Raw genomic sequence first — 23505 nt, 5'->3', positions numbered from 1 at the left:
CCCTGAATCTAATCCTATACTCCTCAGTGGAGAATCCAAAACCCTCAATCAGGGTACCCTTCATGAGGTCATAAGATTCTGCATCTTGTCCAGAGAGTGTGAGGAGTCTATCCCTACACTTTCCTGTGAACATTTCCCAAAGGAGAGCACCCCAGTGAGATCTGTTCACTTTTCTGGTTACACAAGCCCTCTCAAAAGCTGTGAACCATTTGGTGATGTCATCACCATCTTCATATTTAGTTACAATCCCTTTGGGGATTTTCAACATGTCAGGAGAATCTCTGACCCTATTTATGTTGCTGCCACCATTGATGGGTCCTAGGCCCATCTCTTGTCTTTCCCTCTCTATGGCTAGGATCTGTCTTTCCAAAGCCAATCTTTTGGCCATCCTGGCTAACTGGATGTCCTCTTCACTGGGGCTATCCTCAGTGATTTCAGAGGTGTTGGTCTCTCCTGTGAGGGAACCAGCATCTCTGACTATTATTTTAGGAGTCAGGGTTTGAGGGACCCTGTTCTCCCTAGATAGGATTGGTAGGGGGGAATTGTCCTCCAAATCACTATCCTCTTCCTCTGAGTTGCCACCCTCAGAGGGGTTGGCCTTTTCAAACTCTGCCAAAAGCTCCTGGAGCTGTATTTTGGTAGGTTTGGGGCCCATTGTTATTTTCTTTAGTTTACAGAGTGACCTTAGCTCCCTCATTTTAAGATGGAGGTAAGGTGTGGTGTCGAGTTCCACCACAGTCACATCTGTGCTAGACATTTTGCTTCTAAAAGTTGGAATACTTTTTAAGAATCTACAACTGGTTCTAGAATCTAATTCAAACTTTTACAAACTTTTAAACTCTAAAAGAAATGCTAAACAGGATCTAACACAAGGCCCTAGCAGGTCTTTTAAGAATTTAGAAAACTTTTCAAATTGCAAAAATGAATTTCTAATGACAATTTTGGAATTTGTCGTGTGATCAGGTATTGGCTGAGTAGTCCAGCAAATGCAAAGTCTTGTACCCCACCGCTGATCCACCAATGTAGGAAGTTGGCTCTGTATGTGCTATTTCAAAGTAAGGAATAGCATGCACAGAGTCCAAGGGTTCCCCTTAGAGGTAAAATAGTGGTAAAAATAGATAATACTAATGCTCTATTTTGTGGTAGTGTGGTCGAGCAGTAGGCTTATCCAAGGAGTAGTGTTAAGCATTTGTTGTACATACACATAGACAATAAATGAGGTACACACACTCAGAGACAAATCCAGCCAATATGTTTTGTTATAGAAAAATATCTTTTCTTAGTTTATTTTAAGAACCACAGGTTCAAATTTAACATGTAATATCTTGTTTGAAAGGTATTGCAGGTAAGTACATTAGGAACTTTGAATCATTTCAATTGCATGTATACTTTTCAAGTTATTGACAAATAGCTATTTCAAAAGTGGACACAGTGCAATTTTCACAGTTCCTGGGGGAGGTAAGTTTTTGTTAGTTTTACCAGGTAAGTAAGACACTTACAGGGTTCAGTTCTTGGTCCAAGGTAGCCCACCGTTGGGGGTTCAGAGAAACCCCAAAGTCACCACACCAGCAGCTCAGGGCCGGTCAGGTGCAGAGTTCAAAGTGGTGCCCAAAACGCATAGGCTAGAATGGAGAGAAGGGGGTGCCCCGGTTCCGGTCTGCTTGCAGGTAAGTACCCGCGTCTTCGGAGGGCAGACCAGGGGGGTTTTGTAGGGCACCGGGGGGGACACAAGCCCACACAGAAATTTCACCCTCAGCAGCGCGGGGGCGGCCGGGTGCAGTGTAGAAACAAGCGTCGGGTTTGCAATGTTAGTCTATGAGAGATCAACGGATCTCTTCAGCGCTGCAGGCAGGCAAGGGGGGGCTTCCTCGGGGAAACCTCCACTTGGGCAAGGGAGAGGGACTCCTGGGGGTCACTTCTCCAGTGAAAGTCCGGTCCTTCAGGTCCTGGGGGCTGCGGGTGCAGGGTCTTTTCCAGGCGTCGGGATTTAGGTTTCAGAGAGTCGCGGTCAGGGGAAGCCTCGGGATTCCCTCTGCAGGCGGCGCTGTGGGGGCTCAGGGGGGACAGGTTTTGGTACTCACAGTCGGAGAGTAGTCCGGGGGTCCTCCCTGAGGTGTTGGTTCTCCACCAGCCGAGTCGGGGTCGCCGGGTGCAGTGTTGCAAGTCTCACGCTTCTTGCGGGGAGTTGCAGGGGTCTTTAAAGCTGCTCCTTGAAACAAAGTTGCAGTCTTTTTGGAGCAGGTCCGCTGTCCTCGGGAGTTTCTGGTCGTCGTCGAAGCAGGGCAGTCCTCAGAGGATTCAGAGGTCGCTGGTCCCTTTGGAAGGCGTCGCTGGAGCAGAGTTCTTTGGAAGGCAGGAGACAGGCCGGTGAGTTTCTGGAGCCAAGGCAGTTGTTGTCTTCTGGTCTTCCTCTGCAGGGGTTTTCAGCTGGGCAGTCCTTCTTCTTGTTGTCGCAGGAATCTAATTTTCTAGGGTTCAGGGTAGCCCTTAAATACTAAATTTAAGGGCGTGTTTAGGTCTGGGGGGTTAGTAGCCAATGGCTACTAGCCCTGAGGGTGGGTACACCCTCTTTGTGCCTCCTCCCAAGGGGAGGGGGACACAATCCTAACCCTATTGGGGGAATCCTCCATCTGCAAGATGGAGGATTTCTAAAAGTTAGAGTCACCTCAGCTCAGGACACCTTAGGGGCTGTCCTGACTGGCCAGTGACTCCTCCTTGTTGCTTTCTTTGTTCCCTCCAGCCTTGCCGCCAAAAGTGGGGGCCGTGGCCGGAGGGGGCGGGCAACTCCACTAAGCTGGAGTGCCCTGCTGGGCTGTGACAAAGGGGTGAGCCTTTGAGGCTCACCGCCAGGTGTCACAGCTCCTGCCTGGGGGAGGTGTTAGCATCTCCACCCAGTGCAGGCTTTGTTACTGGCCTCAGAGTGACAAAGGCACTCTCCCCATGGGGCCAGCAACATGTCTCTAGTGTGGCAGGCTGCTGGAACTAGTCAGCCTACACAGACAGTCGGTTAAGTTTCAGGGGGCACCTCTAAGGTGCCCTCTGGGGTGTATTTTGCAATAAAATGTACACTGGCATCAGTGTGCATTTATTGTGCTGAGAAGTTTGATACCAAACTTCCCAGTTTTCAGTGTAGCCATTATGGTGCTGTGGAGTTCGTGTTTGACAGACTCCCAGACCATATACTCTTATGGCTACCCTGCACTTACAATGTCTAAGGTTTTGTTTAGACACTGTAGGGGTACCATGCTCATGCACTGGTACCTTCACCTATGGTATAGTGCACCCTGCCTTAGGGCTGTAAGGCCTGCTAGAGGGGTGTCTTACCTATACTGCATAGGCAGTGAGAGGCTGGCATGGCACCCTGAGGGGAGTGCCATGTCGACTTACTCGTTTTGTCCTCACTAGCACACACAAGCTGGCAAGCAGTGTGTCTGTGCTGAGTGAGAGGTCTCCAGGGTGGCATAAGACATGCTGCAGCCCTTAGAGACCTTCCTTGGCATCAGGGCCTTATCTGGATGCCAGAATCTGCCAATTGTGGATACAAAAGTACAGGTTAGGGAAAGAACACTGGTGCTGGGGCCTGGTTAGCAGGCCTCAGCACACTTTCAATTGTAAACATAGCATCAGCAAAGGCAAAAAGTCAGGGGGCAACCATGCCAAGGAGGCATTTCCTTACAGTACCCATGTACCATATACTAGGGGTTTACATGGGAGTACCAGTATGCCAAATGTGGGGTGAAAATGGTACAAGTTACCAAATTTAAAGGATAGAGCATAATCACTGGTGTCCTGGCTAGCAGGATCCCAGTAAACACAGTCAAACACACTGACAAACAGGCCAAAAAGTGGGGGTAACCATGTTAGAAAGAGGCTACTTTCCTACTGGCATCCTCAGTGTGAAGAAGTTCTGAGGTGCGCATAAGCAGCTTCGTCATTTGTGTTTTGAGGACACCCACCTCCTACTCCACTGTGGAGAGCCTGGATTCCGCCTCAGCGATGCATCCTGTCACGTTGCGCGTGTCCTTTTAAGTAAGGTGACATCTTCGTGGACCTTTCCAATTTTTGTTTCCACTGCTGATTGAGAAGTTTGAATGGCCTGAAACATAGTCACTAGGTCGGTATTTGGGGGTTTGTAACTTCTCCCCCACTGATTTCCCAGTGGCGCCAGTGGTGGGGCCAGGAATATAATGGTCTATGCGAGCCTGGACTGATGTGGAGCATGCTGATTTGGCCTTCCCCATGTCTTTCAGTCTCTCTAATGGGGGCTCAGCCCGCTCGCCACCTCTGCTCCACAGCACCACTTGGGATATGGCAGAGTGTTCACAAGCTGATAACTCACCAGGGGATCTCAGCGTTGTTTTATCCCCCAGGTGCAGAGAGGCGCCCAGCCCGAGGAGGAGCAGGGACCTGCGCTTCCCTCACTTACTTCATACAGATTCAAAGGGCCACACCCAGCCCATGGGAGGCGGCTGTCGCAGGAGGACGTTTCTGGTATGGAAGTGTGTGTGCAAGGTCTGTCTTGTGATCGTACAAGACCTTCAGTGCCATTTGCGCCAATGGGGCCATCCGGAATCAGGGCTGATCGCCTTCCTTTCTTTGGCGGGTCTCTGCTGCTGCAGCTGCTTTACGGTGGAGAACTTTGTGTAGGGCCAGGCCTCCCAGAGACCAGAGGGCTTACAGGGGGCCCCGGGGCATGCGCCGCCTCAGTCCCAAAGCCGTAAGTCCCGACCCCCTCAGGGAATGCCAGGCGCCGCACCTCCCGGCGGGGCCATCGTCAGACCCCCATGCCATGAAACAATGCGATGAAGGGAGCTTGGCGGCGAGCCCCAAGGACCAAAAGGCCCCTCCGTACTCCCCGGCAACAAGTGCTTACAGGGACAGCGCACAGAGTGCCCATGGCCCGTCACCTCGGGCAAATGCTCCGAACCGGGGCGCCAACCCCTTCAGGGCCATCCAGGATAGTCTGCAGCTCAGCCGACTAAACGGTCCACCAGCGACGAGGGGCCTTAAAGAGGGGCCCACATCAGGCACCTCAAGGGGCTCTGCCCCCCACTCTCCCGTTGTACCTTCTGCCTCCGCAGTTCAAGTCATGTGGGCCACCATCTTGAAGCTGCCCTGCAGTCCTTTGCCTCAGTCCGGCCCCTTATTTCAGGTGACGCGGTCCTCCTCACCGCAGCCAAACAGTAGGGTGTTCCCCAAAACATGCCTGGAAGCACAGGATTCCCCTCAATGGCATAGCCTTAGAATGGATAATGGAATGGTCCGGGAGCACACTTAAGAGTGTGACCGCCATATAGACGTCCTTCGTATTCAAGTATTTAAAAAAGGATGGCCACCACTTCATAATTGGACACATTCTTTAAAAAATGTTTGCCCAAATTCCATCTGAATATCTTCTGAAAGCAATATATGCCTTAGAGGTAATCATTTTGTCCCTCCCACAGCTTTAAGAGAATGTCTCATTAAAATTGTTCATGATGAACATCTGGGCATTACTGCCACGTGTAATAAATTGAAAGATTATTATTGGTGGCCCTCCATAAATGATCTGGTTTCTGCTGTAATCAGTGTCCCCAATGTACTGTATCGGACAAACACTGGAAAACAGCTGTTCAGCCACTTCTTCTAGTCCCTCTCCCTGAAGGATCTTGGCACAAGGTGGCTCTTGATTTTTCTGGTCCTTTTAATTTACTATCTTCTTGCATTAATTTTTTGCTTATTTTAATCAATTATTTTTCCAAATGGACATACTTTACTTTTGTAGAGTCTACTTCCACATGTGTAGTTTTACAATTTCTTGTGAATGTTGTCTATTTAGATTGAGTATCTAAAGAAATTGTACTGCTAATGGTACTCATTTTGTGTCCAAAGAAATTAAACGTTTTCTGACATAATATAATATCAAATATGTGCAAGTTGTTTTATAAAGCTGTAAGGAAATGCCTCCTTGGCATGATTACCCCCTGACTTTTTGCCTTTGCTGATGTTATGTTTTGATTTGAAAGAGTGCTGAGGCCTGCTAACCAGGCCCCAGCACCAGTGTTCTTTCCCTAACCTGTACTTTTGTTTACACAATTGGCCCACCCTGGCATCCAGGTAAATCCCTTGTAACCGGTACCCCTGGTACCAAGGGCCCTGATGCCAGGGAAGGTCTCTAAGGGCTGCAGCATATCTTATGCCACCCTGGGGACCCCTCACTCAGCACAGACACACTGCTTGCCAGCTTGTGTGTGCTGGTGAGGACAAAACAAGTAAGTCGACATGGCACTCCCCTCAGGGTGCCATGCCAACCTCACACTGCCTATGCATTATAGATAAGTCACCCCTCTAGCAGGCCTTACAGCCCTAAGGCAGGGTGCACTATACCATAGGTGAGGGCACCAGTGCATGAGCACTGTGCCCCTACAGTGTCTAAGCCAAACCTTAGACATTGTAAGTGCAGGGTAGCCATAGGAGTATATGGTCTGGGAGTCTGTCAAACACGAACTCCACAGCACCATAATGGCTACACTGAAAACTGGGAAGTTTGGTATCAAACTTCTCAGCACAATAAATGCACACTGATGCCAGTGTACATTTTATTGTAAAATACACCCCAGAGGGCACCTTAGAGGTGCCCCCTGAAACATTAACCAACTACCCGTGTAGGCTGACTGGTTTTAGCAGCCTGCCACACTCGAGACATGTTGCTGGCCACATGGGGAAAGTGCCTTTGTCACTCTGTGGCTAGTAACAAAGCCTGCGCTGGGTGGAGATGCTTATCACCTCCCCCTTGCAGGAGCTGTAACACCTGGCGGTGAGCCTCAAAGGCTCACCCCCTTTGTTACCGCACCACAGGGCATCCCAGCTAGTGGAGTTGCCCGCCACTCCGGCCACGGCCCCACTTTTGGCGGCAAGGCCGGAGGAGATAATGAGAAAAACAAGGACCAGTCAGGACAGCCCCTAAGGCAACCTGAGCTGAAGTGACTCTGACTTTTAGGAATCCTCCATCTTGCAGATGGAGGATCCCCCCCAATAGGGATAGGAATGTGACCCCCTCCCCTTGGGAGGAGGCACAAAGAGGGTGTAGCCACCCTCAGGGCTAGTAGCCATTGGCTAATGCCCTCCCTGACCTAAACACACCCCTAAATTCTGTATTTAGGGGCTCCCCTGAACCTAGGAACTCAGATTCCTGCAACCTAAGAAGAAGAGGACTGCTGAGCTGAAAAACCCTGCAGAGAAGACGGAGACACCAACTGTTTTGGCCCCAGCTCTACCGGCCTGTCTCCCCCCTTCGGAAGAAAACTGCTCCAGCGACGCTTTCCCCAGGACCAGCGACCTCTGAATCCTCAGAGGACTGCCCTGCTCTAAAAGGACCAAGAAACTCCTGAGAACAGCGGCCCTGTTCACCCAAGACTGAAACTTTGTTTCCAAAGAAGCAACTTCAAGACAACTGCATTTCCCGCCAGAAGCGTGAGACTTGCAACTCTGCACCCGACGCCCCCGGCTCGACTTGTGGAGCAACACCACTTCAGCGAGGACTCCCCGGCAACTCTGAGACTGTGAGTAACCAAAGTTGTCCCTCCTGAGCCCCCACAGCGATGCCTGCAGAGGGAATCCCGAGGCTCCCCCCTCCCCCGCAACTGCCTGACTCTCAGATCCCGACGCCTGAAAAAGACCCTGCACCCGCAGCCCCCAGGACCTGAAGGATCGGAACTCCAGTGCAGGAGTGACCCCCAGGAGGCCCTCTCCCTTGCCCAGGTGGTGGCTACCCCGAGGAGCCCCCCCCCTTGCCTGCCTGCATCGCTGAAGAGACCTCTTGATCTCCCATTGATTCCAATTGAAAACCCGACGTGTGTTTGCACACTGCACCCGGCCGCCCCCTGTGCTGCTGAGGGTGTACTTTCTGTGGTAACTTGTGTGTCCCCCGGTGCCCTACAAAAGCCCCCTGGTCTGCCCTCCGAAGACACGGGTACCTACCTGCTGGCAGACCGGAACCGGGGCACCCCCTTCTCCATTGAAGCCTATGCGTTTTGGGCACCACTTTGAACTCTGCACCTGACCGGCCCTGAGCTGCTGGTGTGGTAACTTTCGGGTTGCTCTGAACCCCCAACGGTGGGCTTCCTTGGACCCAAACTTGAACCCCGTAGGTGGTTTACTTACCTGCAAGAACTAACAATTACTTACCTCCCCTAGGAACTGTAAAAATTGCACTAAGTGTCTAGTTTTAAAATAGCTATATGCGTTTTATTTGAAAAGTATATATGCTATTGTGATTATTCAAAGTTCCTAAAGTACTTACCTGCAATACGTTTCATTTGAAGTATTACATGTAGAATTTGAACCTGTGGTCCTTAAAATAAACTAAGAAAATATATTTTTCTATACAAACACCTATTGGCCTGGAATTGTCTCTGAGTGTGTGTTCCTCATTTATTGCCTATGTGAATGTACAACAAATGCTTAATACTACTCCTTTGATAAGCCTACTGCTCGACCACACTACCACAAAATAGAGCATTAGTATTATCTCTTTTTGCCACTATCTTACCTCTAAGGGGAACCCTTGGACTCTGTGCATACTATTCCTTACTTTGAAATAGTGCATACAGAGCCAACTTCCTACAAAAGCCCTTCAGCCAATGAACTTGTTGAAAGAGCTAATCGTTTTCTTAAAGGAGTTCAGTCTGCACTGGCTGCAGGGCTAGATGTGAATCAATTTTTAAATAACAAAATTCAGGCCTGTCCCTCTGCACCTCATTCTACCATAGGGGTGACACCCTCTGAATTAGTGAGGGAGAAAATGCAGGTCTAGAATAGTTGAGTAATTCTTTAACTAAATGTGATGCTGCAAATAATGATGTGGATTATTCCAAACTTGTGGAAGGAGTGAGGGACAAAAAAAACAATATTTTGACAACAGAAATTCGGGGAGAGAAAAAGATTTTGTTGTTGCAAAAGGGGAATCTAAATGTATGCCTCCTACCATTATTGAGTAAGTCTCTAAAAATTCTTTCTTTATCAGCTTTATTTCGGCAAAACAATACCATAAAAGCATACTGACAAAATTCTTACATTTCTAAAAGGAATGAACACACTTTTGAAAAAGACGATAAAATCAGATCAAGACCAGAACTCCCTCAGGGCTATACAATACAAATAGGCAAGTTATGGATATGAATGTTATAAAAGTAAGCAATTGGTCAATAAAAACACTATAAAAATATACAATACACATCATCATACAAATCACCATATAAATATTATAAAATACCTATAAATATAAATCTTTGTACAAGAAACAGTTGAGATTGCTATCTCACTAATAGTAGCAATAACTATGTGCTAGCACAAATAGTGATCATTATAAAAAATAGGGTGCATGCTTTTTGGAAGAATATTTGCCTCTAGCATATCAAATTGCCTCTAAAAATCTTGGCAATGTGCATACCGTCATCACATAAGGGGTTGTTTAGCTAATTTTTAAGAGGTGATTGACAGTCCCTAGGGCCCAACGATTTCTTTCATTCATGCGTGCCTATATTCATTTAGAAGCCATAAAAGGGGTACGATCAAGTAATACAAAAGGCACATTATTCCAACAAAAACTAATATTCACTTAACTACTAAAAACTAGTTATCTGATGTTGGTCTTAAAAACGATAAATAAGAATCAATTACAGTATTTCATTTATAAAACCCATAAAATGTACCTCCTGTGCCATCAGGCACTTATTTGCTTAGGGGGGGATTTTTTAAAATCAAAGTAGATAAATAACTGGATCCAAGAACTAGTTTCATAGGTGTCAGATGACCATTCTAGGTAACTTAAGAAACCTCCCAATGGCTACGGTCCTTGTGCCAGGGGGCAAAAAGAATATTATAATTTGAGTACTTCCCGGGCATTGTCAATGTCCCCTGGGCTAAATATAACCTTGGCTGATTGTATATCCCAAGGCCATTGGATTACAAAAGGTGACTCCCAATTATCAGTTAGGGGACCGTAGATTAACTATGGGAGTTTTGCCTGAGTTAAAGCGCCTATAGCCTCAGGCCCGCCTTGTCTCTGATGAATGAAATTGCTAGTAGAAACCGGCTTAGACCGAGAACAACATATGGTATTGTGCTGGATCTCAAGAATCTTGCTGCTTCATTGCAGTTCCTGATTCCAACGTTCCTGCAAATAGGTCGGATCCATTTCCTCCTTGGTTTATCGTAGGCAATGCAGTTTAAAAGAACATGATCCATCGTTTCTGGAGTCTCCATATTACACAGCTCACAGGTCGCCTCATGACTACTCCCATTCAGGAGGCCCCATTTAAAGGTAAAAGCCTTAACCTGGAGGATCCCATATCGAAGCTTCATAAATAAAACTTTTGCTCGTCTAGGTTGGATAGTATCGATCCATTCCTCAGCACTCGGTAATGGTTTGAAATCCAGGAAACTTAAGGTTAGTCTACCTAGATCCTTGTTATACAGAGGGCTATTAAGGGTGAAGTCCCAAAATACTTGCTTTAGTCGGATCTTGGATTGAGTTGTGAGTGTATGCGGTTCGTCCCAATAGAATTTCAGCCCCAGACTGTAAAAGCATTGCCTGATATAGTGGAGCCACGGGAGGGAGATGGCCTTGTCCAAACCCATGATCTCAGTTAGTGCTTGCCTGTATTGGATCAATTCAGGGGTTGTCCAAAGTCTACACCAGTAAAGCAGGGGCCTCAGGGCTGCCAATTTGCCTATTTGTTTCATGTTAATGTCATAGGCTAAAGGGATCAGCGGAGTGGATGGAGGGAGACCCAGTACCCCTCTCATGAAATTATTTTCCTGAGTAACCAATGGGGTTAGTTTTGAGAACCCCCAGAGTTCAGCGCCATATAGAGCAGCGGCCTGCGCTTTGCACCTATAGATCTCAAATACTGGTGACACAATGCTCGACCTTGAGCATTTGTAATTTTTACTAATTGCCATGGAGCTATGAGTTAAGGAGATAGCAGCTTTATTAATGTGCGGTGCCCATGACAATTTGGCATCAAGCAGTATCCCTCGGTAGTTGAAGTTTTTTAGTCGTTCCAGTGCCTGCCCTCTGATCCGAATGTTTCTCTTGAGTGCTTTATGGGGGTTAACAGTCAGGTATTTGGTCTTGTTTGTATTTATTTCTAATCCCTTCAAGCTGCAGTACTCACTGAATTTGTCTAATAGAGTTTGCAGGCCCATGGGAGTTTGAGATAATAGGATGGTATCATCTGCAAAAAGGAGGGCGGGGACTGGATCATCGTTCAATCTTGGTGAATCATGGTTACTTTGTTTCAAATGATGAACCAGATCATTGATGTATAATGAGAAAAGTGTTGGGGCAAGCACACAGCCCTGTCTCACCCCCCTCTTGATAGGTATTGGGTCTGTCAACTCTCCCTTTGGCCCCCACCGAACCTTTGCAAATGTATTTTCATGTAACCTCTCCAGCTGACCCAGGAGGTTCCCTGGCATGCCCTGTTTTCCTAGTGCTGCCCATAAGGAGTCTCTTGGCACCAGATCAAAGGCTGCACGCAGATCCACAAACGCGATATAGAGGTGACCTTTCCTTAGTCTAGTATATTTCCACATTATTGTCAATAGCCTAAAGGCCTGGTCGACTGTACTCGTCTGCTGTCTAAAGCCTGCTTGGTATATAGTCATTATGCTGTTCTCTTCTATCCAGGTACTAATTCTATTCAGGATCTGTCTAGCATACATTTTTTGTATGACATCTATGAGGCTGATTGGTCTATAGTTCCCTGGGTCTTCCCTGGACCCTTTTTTGTAGATTGGAATTATTTCTGCCCCTTTCCATGTCTCGGGCATTAGGCCTCCCCCTCTCTAAAAATTCAGTATTGCTGAAGTATAAGGGTTGATAGAACAAAACAGGTTAATTCCTATCACTGACCATCAGTTTTCATTCATAATTCCACACAACATAACGTAAAGAAAGAATACGATTTTTATGAGACTGATCAGGTAAAACAAAATGATCATATAGGTACATCTCATGATGATCAAACTTGTATTGTTTCTAATGAATTGCAGTATACCACAGCAATTAATGATCGAGTAGTACCATCTGATGATGTTCAAAGCAATGTGTCTTCTACTAGAACTAGTTCAAGTTATCCCATAGGTAATCTCAGTAACAAAAGAGTCCTCAAATTACCAGTGAAATTGTTAGACTACCAACTTAATTGATTGTATAATTATCAGTTTTAGCTTGGTTTTATCCTTTGTCATTTGTTTATTTAGGGAAAGAAATGTTGTAGTATTAGTGGTATTCATTTTATGTCCACTGTTTAGAATGTTTTGGTACTATCATTCATTATTTAGAACCTGGGGTTGCGATGACTGACAGAAAGCAGTTGGACTTTTGCCTTCTGACCCTGCAATCATCACATTACCATGGGTTGTACATTTGGATGAAATATACATTGCCTTTTGATCAGTTTGCGGTGTCTACACTTCCCTCAATCTTGCGCTTACCCCATACCACAGAGGGTTAATGTGCTTGCTGCCAGTCACAGCTTTGTGTTTTACGTAGCTAGCTCACTGCTTCCATCTAAGAAATTCTGGAGTCACCTGTAGGTCTTAAATTACAAACCTTGAATTCAGATGTATCTGACATCCTTGCGGCGTGTGCATATTTCTGATATGTGAAACTTCGGATAATCAAACACTTGTTTCCAAATCGTAGTGTAACTCTTGAGGTCTTGTGAAGCAACCAGGTGGTTCCACTTGTTTCTTGGCAGTGCTTTCCGTAGCCTTTATAAGACGGACAGAAAGTAACTTATATAATCAATATTAACATGAAATGTTTATGAACTAATGTATAATAATGCCGCATAGAAAATGTATTAATGTGTTTTGCTAAACGTGTGCTTGAAATGTGCCCACGGGGAGTGGCCTCCAATATATACGGGGACTAATGAAAATGACTAATGATGATGAATTATTATATTAAGACATAGTTTTACACTAATTATTATAGGTAATATTGCTAAAGTTTTGCTAATAAATCATTAGGCCTTAGTTAGGCCTAGCTGCCTGACTCTCATATTAAATGTGTTTTTCCTAACGTGCAGTGTGCTGACTTGCTGAAGGACATGATCTCTTGTTTTTCCATACTAGAAGATGAATGTAACTGTAGTAGATCAGTTCTCATGAAATCTGACTTGCTTGTAGAAACATTTTAGCTGAGTGCAACACTGTAGACTACTCGTAGGTACAAGGTGGCCTGAACCGGTACAGACAATGGAGCCACTGACTGAAGATGTGCAAAGGACCACGAGAGTATGAAATCATACCGGACATTCTACCCGCTGAAGACGTCAATCATAAGGACCAATAAACTACGTGAGAACAGTTATGGGGTGACAAATTTGATGAGCTAATTTGGAGTTAATTGGATAGAGATAGTGGGGTGGAACCCCTCCACCAACCAGATTTTAGGGGAATGTACAACAGAAAAGGGATAAAAACTCTTGGCACAAGGAAGTAAATTAGAATAGGAGACTAGGAGATAGAGGAGGGGGAGATGCTGATGCGATTTGCCATGACCCAGACACTTTGTCATTCTGCATAGAGACTTTGCTGTTTGGTTCTTAAAACCATCCTTAACCTTATATTCTCCGTTTACACTTTACCTCCTTATGAGGGAAGTGCCCCTTTGCCCGACTTGCTGAATTCCTGGCTAATGGTGAATCAACTGCTGCCCTGAGGACGAAGACAGAATCTGCTTGCTGACCCAATACGGAGGGTAACTATATGACAATGAAATTGTGATTGTCTGTTTGCTTTTCCTTTCTAGGTACCAACTGCTTCTTTTGACAGAGATCATAGCTAGATGTTTTCTAAATTGGTGTTGACGAATTGTTTTGCATGAAGCCAACATGCCAATGCTAATTCGAGGTTAGATGAGGGGTTCACTGATCAGACGCAAATAGATAAATGACTGAATCTATGCTTTGTTAAATAATATGCAGATGTTACTCTGCTGAGGATAACCTATGTTGACGCCGTGTTATGTTCTAATATTCGTGATTCTTGCTTTGATGAAATCTTATCAGAGTTGCCATATTGTGACCATGCTAATGTTCTTCTTGGTTTTGAGACTAATAAACTTACTAGTAGAATTGTAATCAATAGGGAATAAATATCACAAAATTCATACTAAACTGGTGTGGTTATTCATGACTGAAAGGTCATGGTGGTTTCTGAGTTTTATTAATGTATTTGACTAATTTGAATTGTCTTATTCTGGTGAATATTGATGATGTTATTGATCTATTGATTGATATGTTGATTAGTTATCTGCCCTAAGGTGTCTTCAATCAGGGTCGAAAGATTCATTGGCCCAAAACGAGTCCCAAAGAGAATAAATTGGTCATAAAGGGACGCGTTAGCAAGACCAAAAGCTATATAGTCTGTAGTTTGGTTGCAATATTTATATAGCTGTCTACAACACTGGCGAGGTAGTCAAGCGCTCCTTTTTACATCGGGTTCCTAAACGCCCTTTGAAACTCATGACTTAAGGGTCTTGTATATGAGGTTGCTGAGGTTTGAGGGTATGGTGGGTGCACAGTACACCTAGTGTTGCAGAGAGCTTGAGAAAAAATGGCAGACACATATGCAGGTACCTGCTATATTTTGGGGTAGGCAGTACTATACTTACTATTTGACGTCCACCCAAGAGCGACAAAGAAGCAGCCCACTGCAGGTACTGCTGTTAAACTACCAAAGAACATATAGAAATAATGATGAAAGACAGGGAACCGACACGATGGAGGCACTATTACACCGCTATGACGCATCATATGGAGTTTAAGAGAAGCAACATAGAAATCTACAAAAAGCATTGTGAAACCGCCATGTGGTAAAATTACATTTAGAGTTAACAACAAGATAAACAGAAACGTCATCCCTCAGTAACCAGGGACAGCAACACAGAAGTGAATACCTCTTCCTCGCACAGCTGTGCGTACACGCCCTCCAGTCCCTGTAAGTCACTAAGAGAACGGATGAGATCCATGGACACTCGAGAGGTACTACGGGCCACAGCCATAACGTCCCGTGGTGAGCTGGCATCCGCCATTTCCACTTCCGGGTTTCAACTCCCCTGAAACACACAATTCATAATGGAGGCGGGGCTCCTTGCGTAAACCAATCACCTCCCTCCTGAAGGAAATACAGTTCACGCTGGCATATTGGAAAAGAGAACGCCTGCTAAGTGGTGTTTTTTCTGTAATGGACGTTTTTGTGTTTATTTTTCATTCGCCCGGAAAATTCCCTTCCCATGGCAGCCAAATCGCTTATCCGTTTATTCCAGCTACCAGACAATACATGTTTTTCTTTGTCCTTCTTCTGTGCCTATACTTTTCTGTAGCTGAAAGTCCTTCTTTTGTGTCTTTTAACTGCCGCTGGTTGTCCTTTCTTTGTGTCTAGCGTACGCGCTTCTGCCACCCGGGCGCTCTGTGTTCTCCCGGTGTTGCTGTTTGTTCTCTTTTCGGGAGAGGACCGAAGAACTTTTGTGCACCCTGATCCTGCCTTCGTAAGCGCTGGATTGCGGCGCGGTACCGTGCAGTACTCTCGGTAATCGTTTTGAGGTGAAAAACTATCCACTAGGCCTCGCCTCTGGCGCTTTCTCCAAACTACGGAGAAGGCCGAGTTTTATCCTTACACCATCCGCCTAAAATCCGAACCATCCGTCACCGGTCCGGGACGAGAGTCGGCCCAGGGGGACAGTGAAGGATAGAGAACTGAAGTCGGGTGTCTAGGAGAGGACGGGCTGGTGGTACGGCAGGGAATTTTGTGGTTTTGTTTAATGGAGGTTTTCTGATTTGTGGGAGGACCTTAGTATTTTAAGGGACTGTAACGTGCTGCATGTTAGCTGATCAGAGGCCGTATCCCAGTAGTACGAGGCCTATAGTGTTTAATGGTAAAAGAACCGTATTACTACTTGAGCGAGGTATGTTTGTCGTGCAGATTCTGGGTATTAAGTATGGGCTACGATATCTCTTATAGGAGGTTGTATGATAGTATTGGTGAGAGTCGCGTTATGCGATTTTAGGGCATTGGTGCTGATAAAGCAAAACCTTGGTTGTGTTAAAACGGGGAATGTCTGGTGGTAAAAAGAATGGGAGTGTATATTAAATCTGCCCGCATGCCTTTTGTATTTTAGGAGTCAGGTGCCTTGATGCGATCCCCATTCAACTTTACACTCAAATGTATAGGCATATTAGTAAAAGAAAACAACGGCCTGCATATTCTGTTTTTTATGGCACTTCTATTATTTACAAAAATGTGTTTATTCAAGGACATCCAAAGGGTCTGTTTAACGATGTAGTTTTCTTAATATTACTTTCAATGCGTTTTAGCGCAACCATCGTAAACAATAGGCGACGACATTTTATGAAACTATGTTTCTAGAGAAAATTGAGAATTTTTCGTCCATCAGCAGAACGTGCACAGTAGAGCATCCCCGCACCAGCATTCCATTAGTCGTCAGGCACTTTGATTCAGTAGGAGGTGACTACCACCCACATTCGTGGATTATCGAAGTAAATTGGCGTGTTCTGGATAAGAATTAGGGTGGATGGACGTCCTGCATTTGTCAGGACAGTTCAGAGTTTTGGTCACCTGTCCCCTGGGTTCCTACTCTTTTCTGTACGTGAAATACATGTTCTTGTTTTGAGAGGTGCAGTTTCAATGAAAAGTTACATACCTTCACCCGTTACATAATTTCTCGCCTTGACTAAACCTCAATGTCTAGGAGCTTGGTGGGACGGTAGGGATATAAATTAATGAAAAAAACACTTTTGCACTTTATCTTGGGCTTTTAAGACGCGTGTCTTGTTCGAGTACCGATGTCGTTTTTGCACATTAGTTGGTTCCAAGACCCTTTTCCGCTGTAGTATTTGTGGTCTGTGGATGCGGTCATTGTCGGGCTTCTGTTCTTGTGGTCTGCATTTCTACAATATCAAGATGCAATCATGACATATCAACATGATATTGTTATAACGGCATATCGGATTACAATAACAATACCTTAAGGCCTCTTTTCCTCCTTCTGGATCACCCTTTCGAGTCCACGGCCTGAAATCGTACATAACATTTTATTGAAATAAGTTTCAAGCGCCACCTTGTACTCTCTATCTCTAGGTGTGACCCTGAGCTCCCACCCCCTCGACAGCGGACAGGAATTCGATGTTTAGCCAGCCTGAGCCCTAGAAGGAGGAATTTTCTGCGTAACGTTTTTCTTTTTAACTGGGATCCTGGGTAAACACTGCGCTATGTCTCCGGGTGTGGCCTTACCCGTGGCTGTGTTCAGGGACGCAAGTACTTTGTTCTAATACTCGCTTAGATGTGGGCATCCCCAAATCATGTATATAAAGTCTCTATCCGTTTGATTACATCGAGAGCAGGAAGAGGAGGATCTAGTTGGGTAAATGGAATGTAGGGTGCTAAGGGTCTGGTACAACTGATGTGTATCATTAAATTGGGTCAGTTGAAAACGGGCATTAGATGACGTAGTCTTGCCATTCAGCAATCGGGTTTCTCTATTTTCCTTGCCCATCAAGCCATTGAACAGCTAGGCTGTAAGGTAATATTCCACGTATGGTAGTTCTAAGCCTTTCCCACCCCAGGTAGATTTAAGAGTAGGTAGGCCTGCACGCTTTCTCCTTGAGGCTCACAATAGTTCAACTATTAGTTTAATTCTATAAAAACTTTAATGAGAATTTCGTATAGAGCCACCCTGAAAGATATTTTGACAGCAGGGCAGAATAATCATTTTAACTAGTGCCGGCTTCCCAATCAAGGATAGATGTAAAGTATTCCAAAAGTTAATTGATGGCTTCAAACTTTCCAACACTCTTCCAGTATTGGCAGCCCCGAACTCAAGCCCTCTGGGCCAATCGAATCCCCAAGTACTCAACGCTCTTAGTCTCCCAAGGTAGGTCTGTCTGCCGAAGAGCCGTCTAAAATTGACTCTCCTAACATATATAAGTGTAAAGTAATGTTGCTTTCATTCGGCCAGATTTTTATTAACCCTTTCAGACTTGATCAGAGATCTTCCTGGAAACATGGCATTTATTGTTTTTGCTTTTTATGTTTTCATAAAATGGTTGAACGTATGATACTTCAGTTTCTTTCCAGGGAATTCTTCTGCGTGTCCCGTAGAGGGCCTCTGTCACACAAGAGGTTCATATGGTCGTCCTTGGCCAACCTAAGTCGAGGTGTAATAGTGGTGGTTGGTAGGTTAAGCATTGTCCTTTAGTTATTGTGATCTTGTGACAGTCCTAGCATAACCCATGTGTGTTAGCTGTGTAGCACTGAAGTTGTTGAATGTTTGATGTTAGTCATATGGTCCACATTTTTGACTGAATAAGTGGTCTGGCACTTGGGATTCCTTTCAGAAATACTTAGTTTCGTGGTCTGCTTGTTATTTAGGTCTCGCCTACATGCAAGTTTTAGTTGTGTATTGTGAAAGACTTTTTTTGTGGACAATACTAATAATTTATAGAAGACTTCGAAGCAGCCCATTGCTTATCATAGTTTGGGATTCTTGTAACTCGCATGTGCTTGCTCATTATACTTTGGTTTTCCCTTCTTGCGCTTGTCCCTTCCCTGGAGCAACCATTTGATTGGATGGCTTGTATCTTTACATTGTATACATTCATGGAAATACTATATATTTTTTCTTTCAGCACACAATACGAGTGCATTTCTTGCTTTTTCCCTTGTGTGTTGCTTTCATCCTCAATTTCCAGCCCCCATGCTCTTTGTTGCCTGTCTCACCCACAAGCTGTCTGTTGCTTCTCTCGCGCCCCGTCCACTGTTTTATTTTATATTTAAAACCCCAAGCTCGTCTCTTGATCACTCGCTCCTCCTTGTCCTGTTTTTAAACTTGTTTGAAGATAAACTAAGGTTCCCAGAACTACTCCATTGACCTGTGCTCTGAATTGAACGTTTCGTTTCCTGAACTAACAGCAGCATAGATGGCACAGAGTAGCCTCCCATGGAGTCGTTTTGAACCTCACCATTCTACAGTACCTCGTAAACCACGCACTCTGACCTCTTTCACACCCTTCCATCTCTCCCTCACACACACTCAGCACGCATGTCACAGACTGGAAAACAAGGGGCCCCAGTCAAAGGCATGCACAGACGTTTTCCTGTGGCAAATAGGCAGGCTTACAACAAAAGTCACTTGGTAACCTTCATTGATAGGGTAGCAATCACCTTCGCTGGGATTAGGGCACAATTACAATTTGGGTGTCCACTTTGGCAAAACGAAAGTACATGGAGCACCTCCACTGGTTTTGCATAATTGTTGATTCCACTCCAGGTAAAGCCCAGAGTAATATACAGAAATCAGTACAGTGCAGCCCCTTAGCAGTGCAAGGGACTATATGTAGGAAAGTTCCCTCTTTTTGGCATGGTTTCCCCCACTTTATGCCTATCAACAGTGTGCTTAGAGTCTGCACTAGGATCCTGCTAACCAGGTCCTCAGTGATTGTGCTCTCACTCCAAATGTGGTGACCTAGGACATTTGTGCACTCCACAATTGGTATACTTGTGTCTCTTTCTAAGTCCCTACTATATGGTACTTAGGTTCCCAGGGCATTGGGATACCAGGGGTCCCCCATGGTCTGTAGCATGTATTATAGCACCCATAAGAGCCCATGCAAAATGTCTCTGAAGGCCTGCCATTGCAGCCTGCGTTAAAAGGTGTGTGCACCCTCTCACCACAGGTCACTACATCAGGACCCCCCTGTGGTAGGCCCTTCCTGCACAAAGGGCAGAGTGCAGATCCCTGTGTGTGAGAGGACCCCTGCATGAGCAGAGGTGCCCCTATCAATTCTAGTTTTTTTGCACTAGACTTTCTAAGTGCGGGGAAGCTATTTTACCCATGTACTGGACACGGGTCTACCTGTGTCCAGCTATACAATGGTAACTCCGAACCTTGGCTTGTTTGGTATCAAATGTTTCGGAATAATACCCCAATACTGTTGCCAGTATTGGTTACATGCACTCTGGGAGCTCCATAGGGGATCCCTCAGTATTGCTCCTACCAGTCTTCCAGGTTTTTCGAGGCAGCTCTTCAGACAGGTTTCTGCCCTCCTGCTTCTTAACCAGCTCAGGCAGAGGAAGGCACAACCAAGGATTTCCTGTGGGAGCGGGGAGGCAACACCCTCTCCCTTGGAAATAGGTGTTACGGAGCTTGGGAGGGGTAGCTTCCCCAAGGCACCAGTTTGCTGTGAAGGGCACATTTAGTGCCCTCCTTGCATAAACCAGTTTGCACCAGCTGAGGGACCCCTGGTCCCTGCTCTGGCGCAAAACTGGACAAAGGAAAGGGGAGTGACCACTCCCCTGTCCATCACCACCCAGGGGTGGTGCCCAGAGCTCCTCCAGGTGGCCACTCGATTCTTCCATCTTGAAACCAAGATAGGCAGATGCCCCTGGGAGCATCTGAGTGGCTACGTCAGGCAGGTGACGTCAGACTCCTCCTGATAGGTGGTTACGTTGCAATCCCTAGATTCGGCGTACAAGACTTCACCAGGACTCCTCTGCATCGTTTACTTCTGCTCCTGGTCACCAGAACCATAACTGGACACTTCAGGAACCAACAAGACTGCAACTCTCGAGATGATCTCGCCTTGCAACATTATTTCCCCGGCTCCTTCGAGGGTCTGCAACATTTCCCCGGTTGTGCATCCTCTGAGGTCAACAAGACTTCAGCTGCGCTAGGAAACAAGAAGAAATCTGTCCTGGATTGCAGGTCACTCCCCTGCATCTGTAGGCACCTACAGCATCTGGCTGTGTGGATCTGCTGTCCTCTGGAACTGCATGGATCCTGCATCACATGTGGTGGTCTAGAGTGGTCCTCTCTGCCTGCTGGCCAACTTGGGAGACAGTGAGCCCTTGCAGAACAGTACCCGTGTGCAGTGTGACTCTTGCAGCAACCAAGGCTTGTTGTCTCCTGCTCCAAGGGATCTTCAGGCTCTGAGTAGTCCTTCCACACCCCCCACACCCCAGTTCTCTCCACTGCTGCTCCAGCAGTGTGGGACTCTTCTCCAGGTGTGCTGATTGGGCCTCACTGCAACTTACTATGCCTGCTGTCAGTGGGCTAGCTGTGGGAGATGCAACTGCTTCTGCTAACTCTCCTGACTGCTGAGGGTCAGCCCAGACTCCCCTCCAAGGGTCGAATCCTTTGGACCTTGCTGGTCCTCTTCAGTCTTGAAACTCGTCTTTTGCCTTCTCCTGCATTTGCCAAGGCTTGTTTGTGGTTTTCCTAACCACTGATCATCTGCAACCCGACGTAGGACACCACCTGCACCGCTCCAAGGGCCCCTCTGCAGCTTCTGGACTCCACAGATGCGCGTCGTCTTCCCCTGTCGACCAGGATCTTTATCCACAGAAGGGTGGGTTTTGCCCCGACTGGTTGCTCCATTGTGGACTGGAATCTGCCCCCTTCTTTTGCTGGTCCTCTTCTTCCAGATTCCACCTTTGATTTCCTCTGGCCTGCTCCTGTTCTTGCACAATCCATTTTCTAAGTTCTCTGGATAGTCCTTGGGAAAAGCAGGTACTTACTTCTGAAATCCTGATTGCTGAAGGTCACAACGGTACTCGCCTCTTAGGGTCACAAGTTCTCCCAGCTCCCCTCTAACTATTCTATACATTCGGGTGGGGTACTTCACTTCGCATTCCACTATTTTAGTGCATGATTTGGCCTTTCTAGAGCCCTAGCTATTTTATACAATTCCTGTCAATGCTTGTTGTTTCTGTGCTAATTTCTGATTGCTATTGAGTGTGTGTGTGTGTGTGTTTTTATTTATTTATTTATATATACACACACACACACTCTCTTACCCTCGATTTGGGGGGGGGTGCCTATAAATAATCTAGTGTAGTGTTACTGTCATAAAGTACCATCATTTTTGTAACACTTTTTGATTCTTTCATGTGTGATAAGTTACTTACTGTGTGACTGTTGTGGTATTGCATACGCTTTGCATGTCTCCTAGATGAGTCTTGGCTGCTTATCCACAGCTACCTCTAGGGAGCCCTGGCTTCCTAGACACTGCCTTCGTTCACTAATAGGGGTTGCCTGGACCTGGTGTCAACACCATAGGTGTCCAGCTCACACCAGGCCAGTTTCATACATTGCACCATTCACGCTTGTTTTTCTGCATAACAAAGCTAGGCACCACTTTCAGTTATGTTGAGAAAAAGTAGAAAAGAACAGGCCACCAGCTGGTCTTTGCCACAGGCCCTTTGGGCAATGGCTGATTGCCCTCCCTTCCAATCCTACACTTTTGGTACCTCTTGGTCACAAAACATATTAATGTAGGCCCAGTTTCCTACCTGCCATCTCAGCAAGTGTCAGCTTTCCCACTAGCTTGGCCCTAGATTGGTTGATGTATCTGACCTTGTGCCCCAGCCACTAGTGGGCCACCCAGACAGCCCCAATCTGCTGGTGTGAAACTGACTTTAAATGAACCCCAAAACAAATGCATTCTTAAGCAATACATAAACAAATTAACATAAATACACAGACCTCATTGAGAGCTTGCTTGATGAAGTGATACTTATGTGAAAGCTTACAAAGAAACACTTTTTTTTATCAGTTGGTTGCTTCTTTCAGATTTCTTTATTTGTGTGTGTGTGTGTGTGTGTGTGTGTGTATATATATATGTTCGATGGCATGTGTAGCTGCAGATTCACATGCTGTGCACAGTCCGCCATCTGGTGTTGGGCTCGGAGTGTTACAAGTTGTTTTTCTTCGAAGAAGTCTTTTCGAGTCACGAGACCAAGGGACTCCTCCCATTTCGAGTCCATTGCGCATGGGCGTCGACTCCATCTTAGATTGTTTTTTTTCCGCCATCGGGTTCGGACGTGTTCCTTTTTGCTCTGTGTTTCGGGTCGGAAAGTTAGTTAGAATCTCGGAAAAAAACATTGGTATTGTTTGCGTTCGGTATCGGGTTAGTTAGAACAAATCGACACCGAATTCTGAAGAGCTCCGGTGGCCCTTCGGGTTTTTTTCGATCCCCCGTCGGGGCCTAATCGGCCCGGTCACGTGCGACTTCTAGGCTCATAGAACGGACCCCATTCCGCTTCTGCCCAAAATGCCATCACAAGTATCCGTATACGGATCACCATCTGGTCTGTAACTTGTGCTTGTCCCCCGAGCACAAGGAGGATACGTGTGAAGCCTGTCGAGCGTTTCGGTCGAGGAAGACGCTGAGAGACCGAAGAGCCAGGAGACTGCAAATGGCGTCCACTCCGACTGGTCAAGAACGCTTCGAGGAGGAAGAAGAAGCTTTCTCTATCCGCGAGTCGGATTCTGAAGAACTCGACGCCGAAGAAACACACCAAACCGTGAGTAAGACGTCGAAAAGCAAGACTCACGAGAAGTCTACAAAAGCCCAGGGGACGCCACCGCCAACAGGCCATGGCTTAACCTGAAAACTAGGTGACCCATCCAAGGCACCGAAAAAGGGCATG

General features: G+C 46.1%; 2 protein-coding genes across 6 annotated transcripts in view; one reads left to right on the top strand and one right to left on the bottom strand.

Annotated features, from left to right (window-relative positions):
* COG4 (component of oligomeric golgi complex 4) overlaps positions 1-15130 on the bottom strand; it is a 240022-nt gene extending 224892 nt beyond the window's left edge. Inside the window, exon 1 of the mRNA XM_069217516.1 lies at positions 14957-15130. Within this exon, the coding sequence (XP_069073617.1) occupies positions 14957-15091 (135 nt within the window). The 5' untranslated portion in view covers positions 15092-15130. The remainder of the gene's footprint in view (positions 1-14956) is intronic.
* A 288-nt stretch (positions 15131-15418) lies between these two features.
* SF3B3 (splicing factor 3b subunit 3) overlaps positions 15419-23505 on the top strand; it is a 342606-nt gene continuing 334519 nt past the window's right edge. The window contains exon 1 of one of the 5 annotated variants that reach the window (XM_069217510.1): positions 15419-15588. The gene's annotated coding sequence lies outside the window, so the exon portion shown is untranslated. Of the gene's footprint in view, positions 15791-23505 lie in introns of all 5 variants that reach the window. The other 4 variants (XM_069217514.1, XM_069217511.1, XM_069217513.1 and 1 more) reach the window with 4 other exon arrangements.

This window comes from Pleurodeles waltl, chromosome 12 (genome assembly GCF_031143425.1).
Source record: "Pleurodeles waltl isolate 20211129_DDA chromosome 12, aPleWal1.hap1.20221129, whole genome shotgun sequence".
In the NCBI taxonomy this organism is placed as follows: Eukaryota; Metazoa; Chordata; class Amphibia; order Caudata; family Salamandridae; genus Pleurodeles; species Pleurodeles waltl.
Note: the sequence above shows the minus strand (reverse complement) of the source record. Positions and strands in the feature narration are given on the sequence as shown.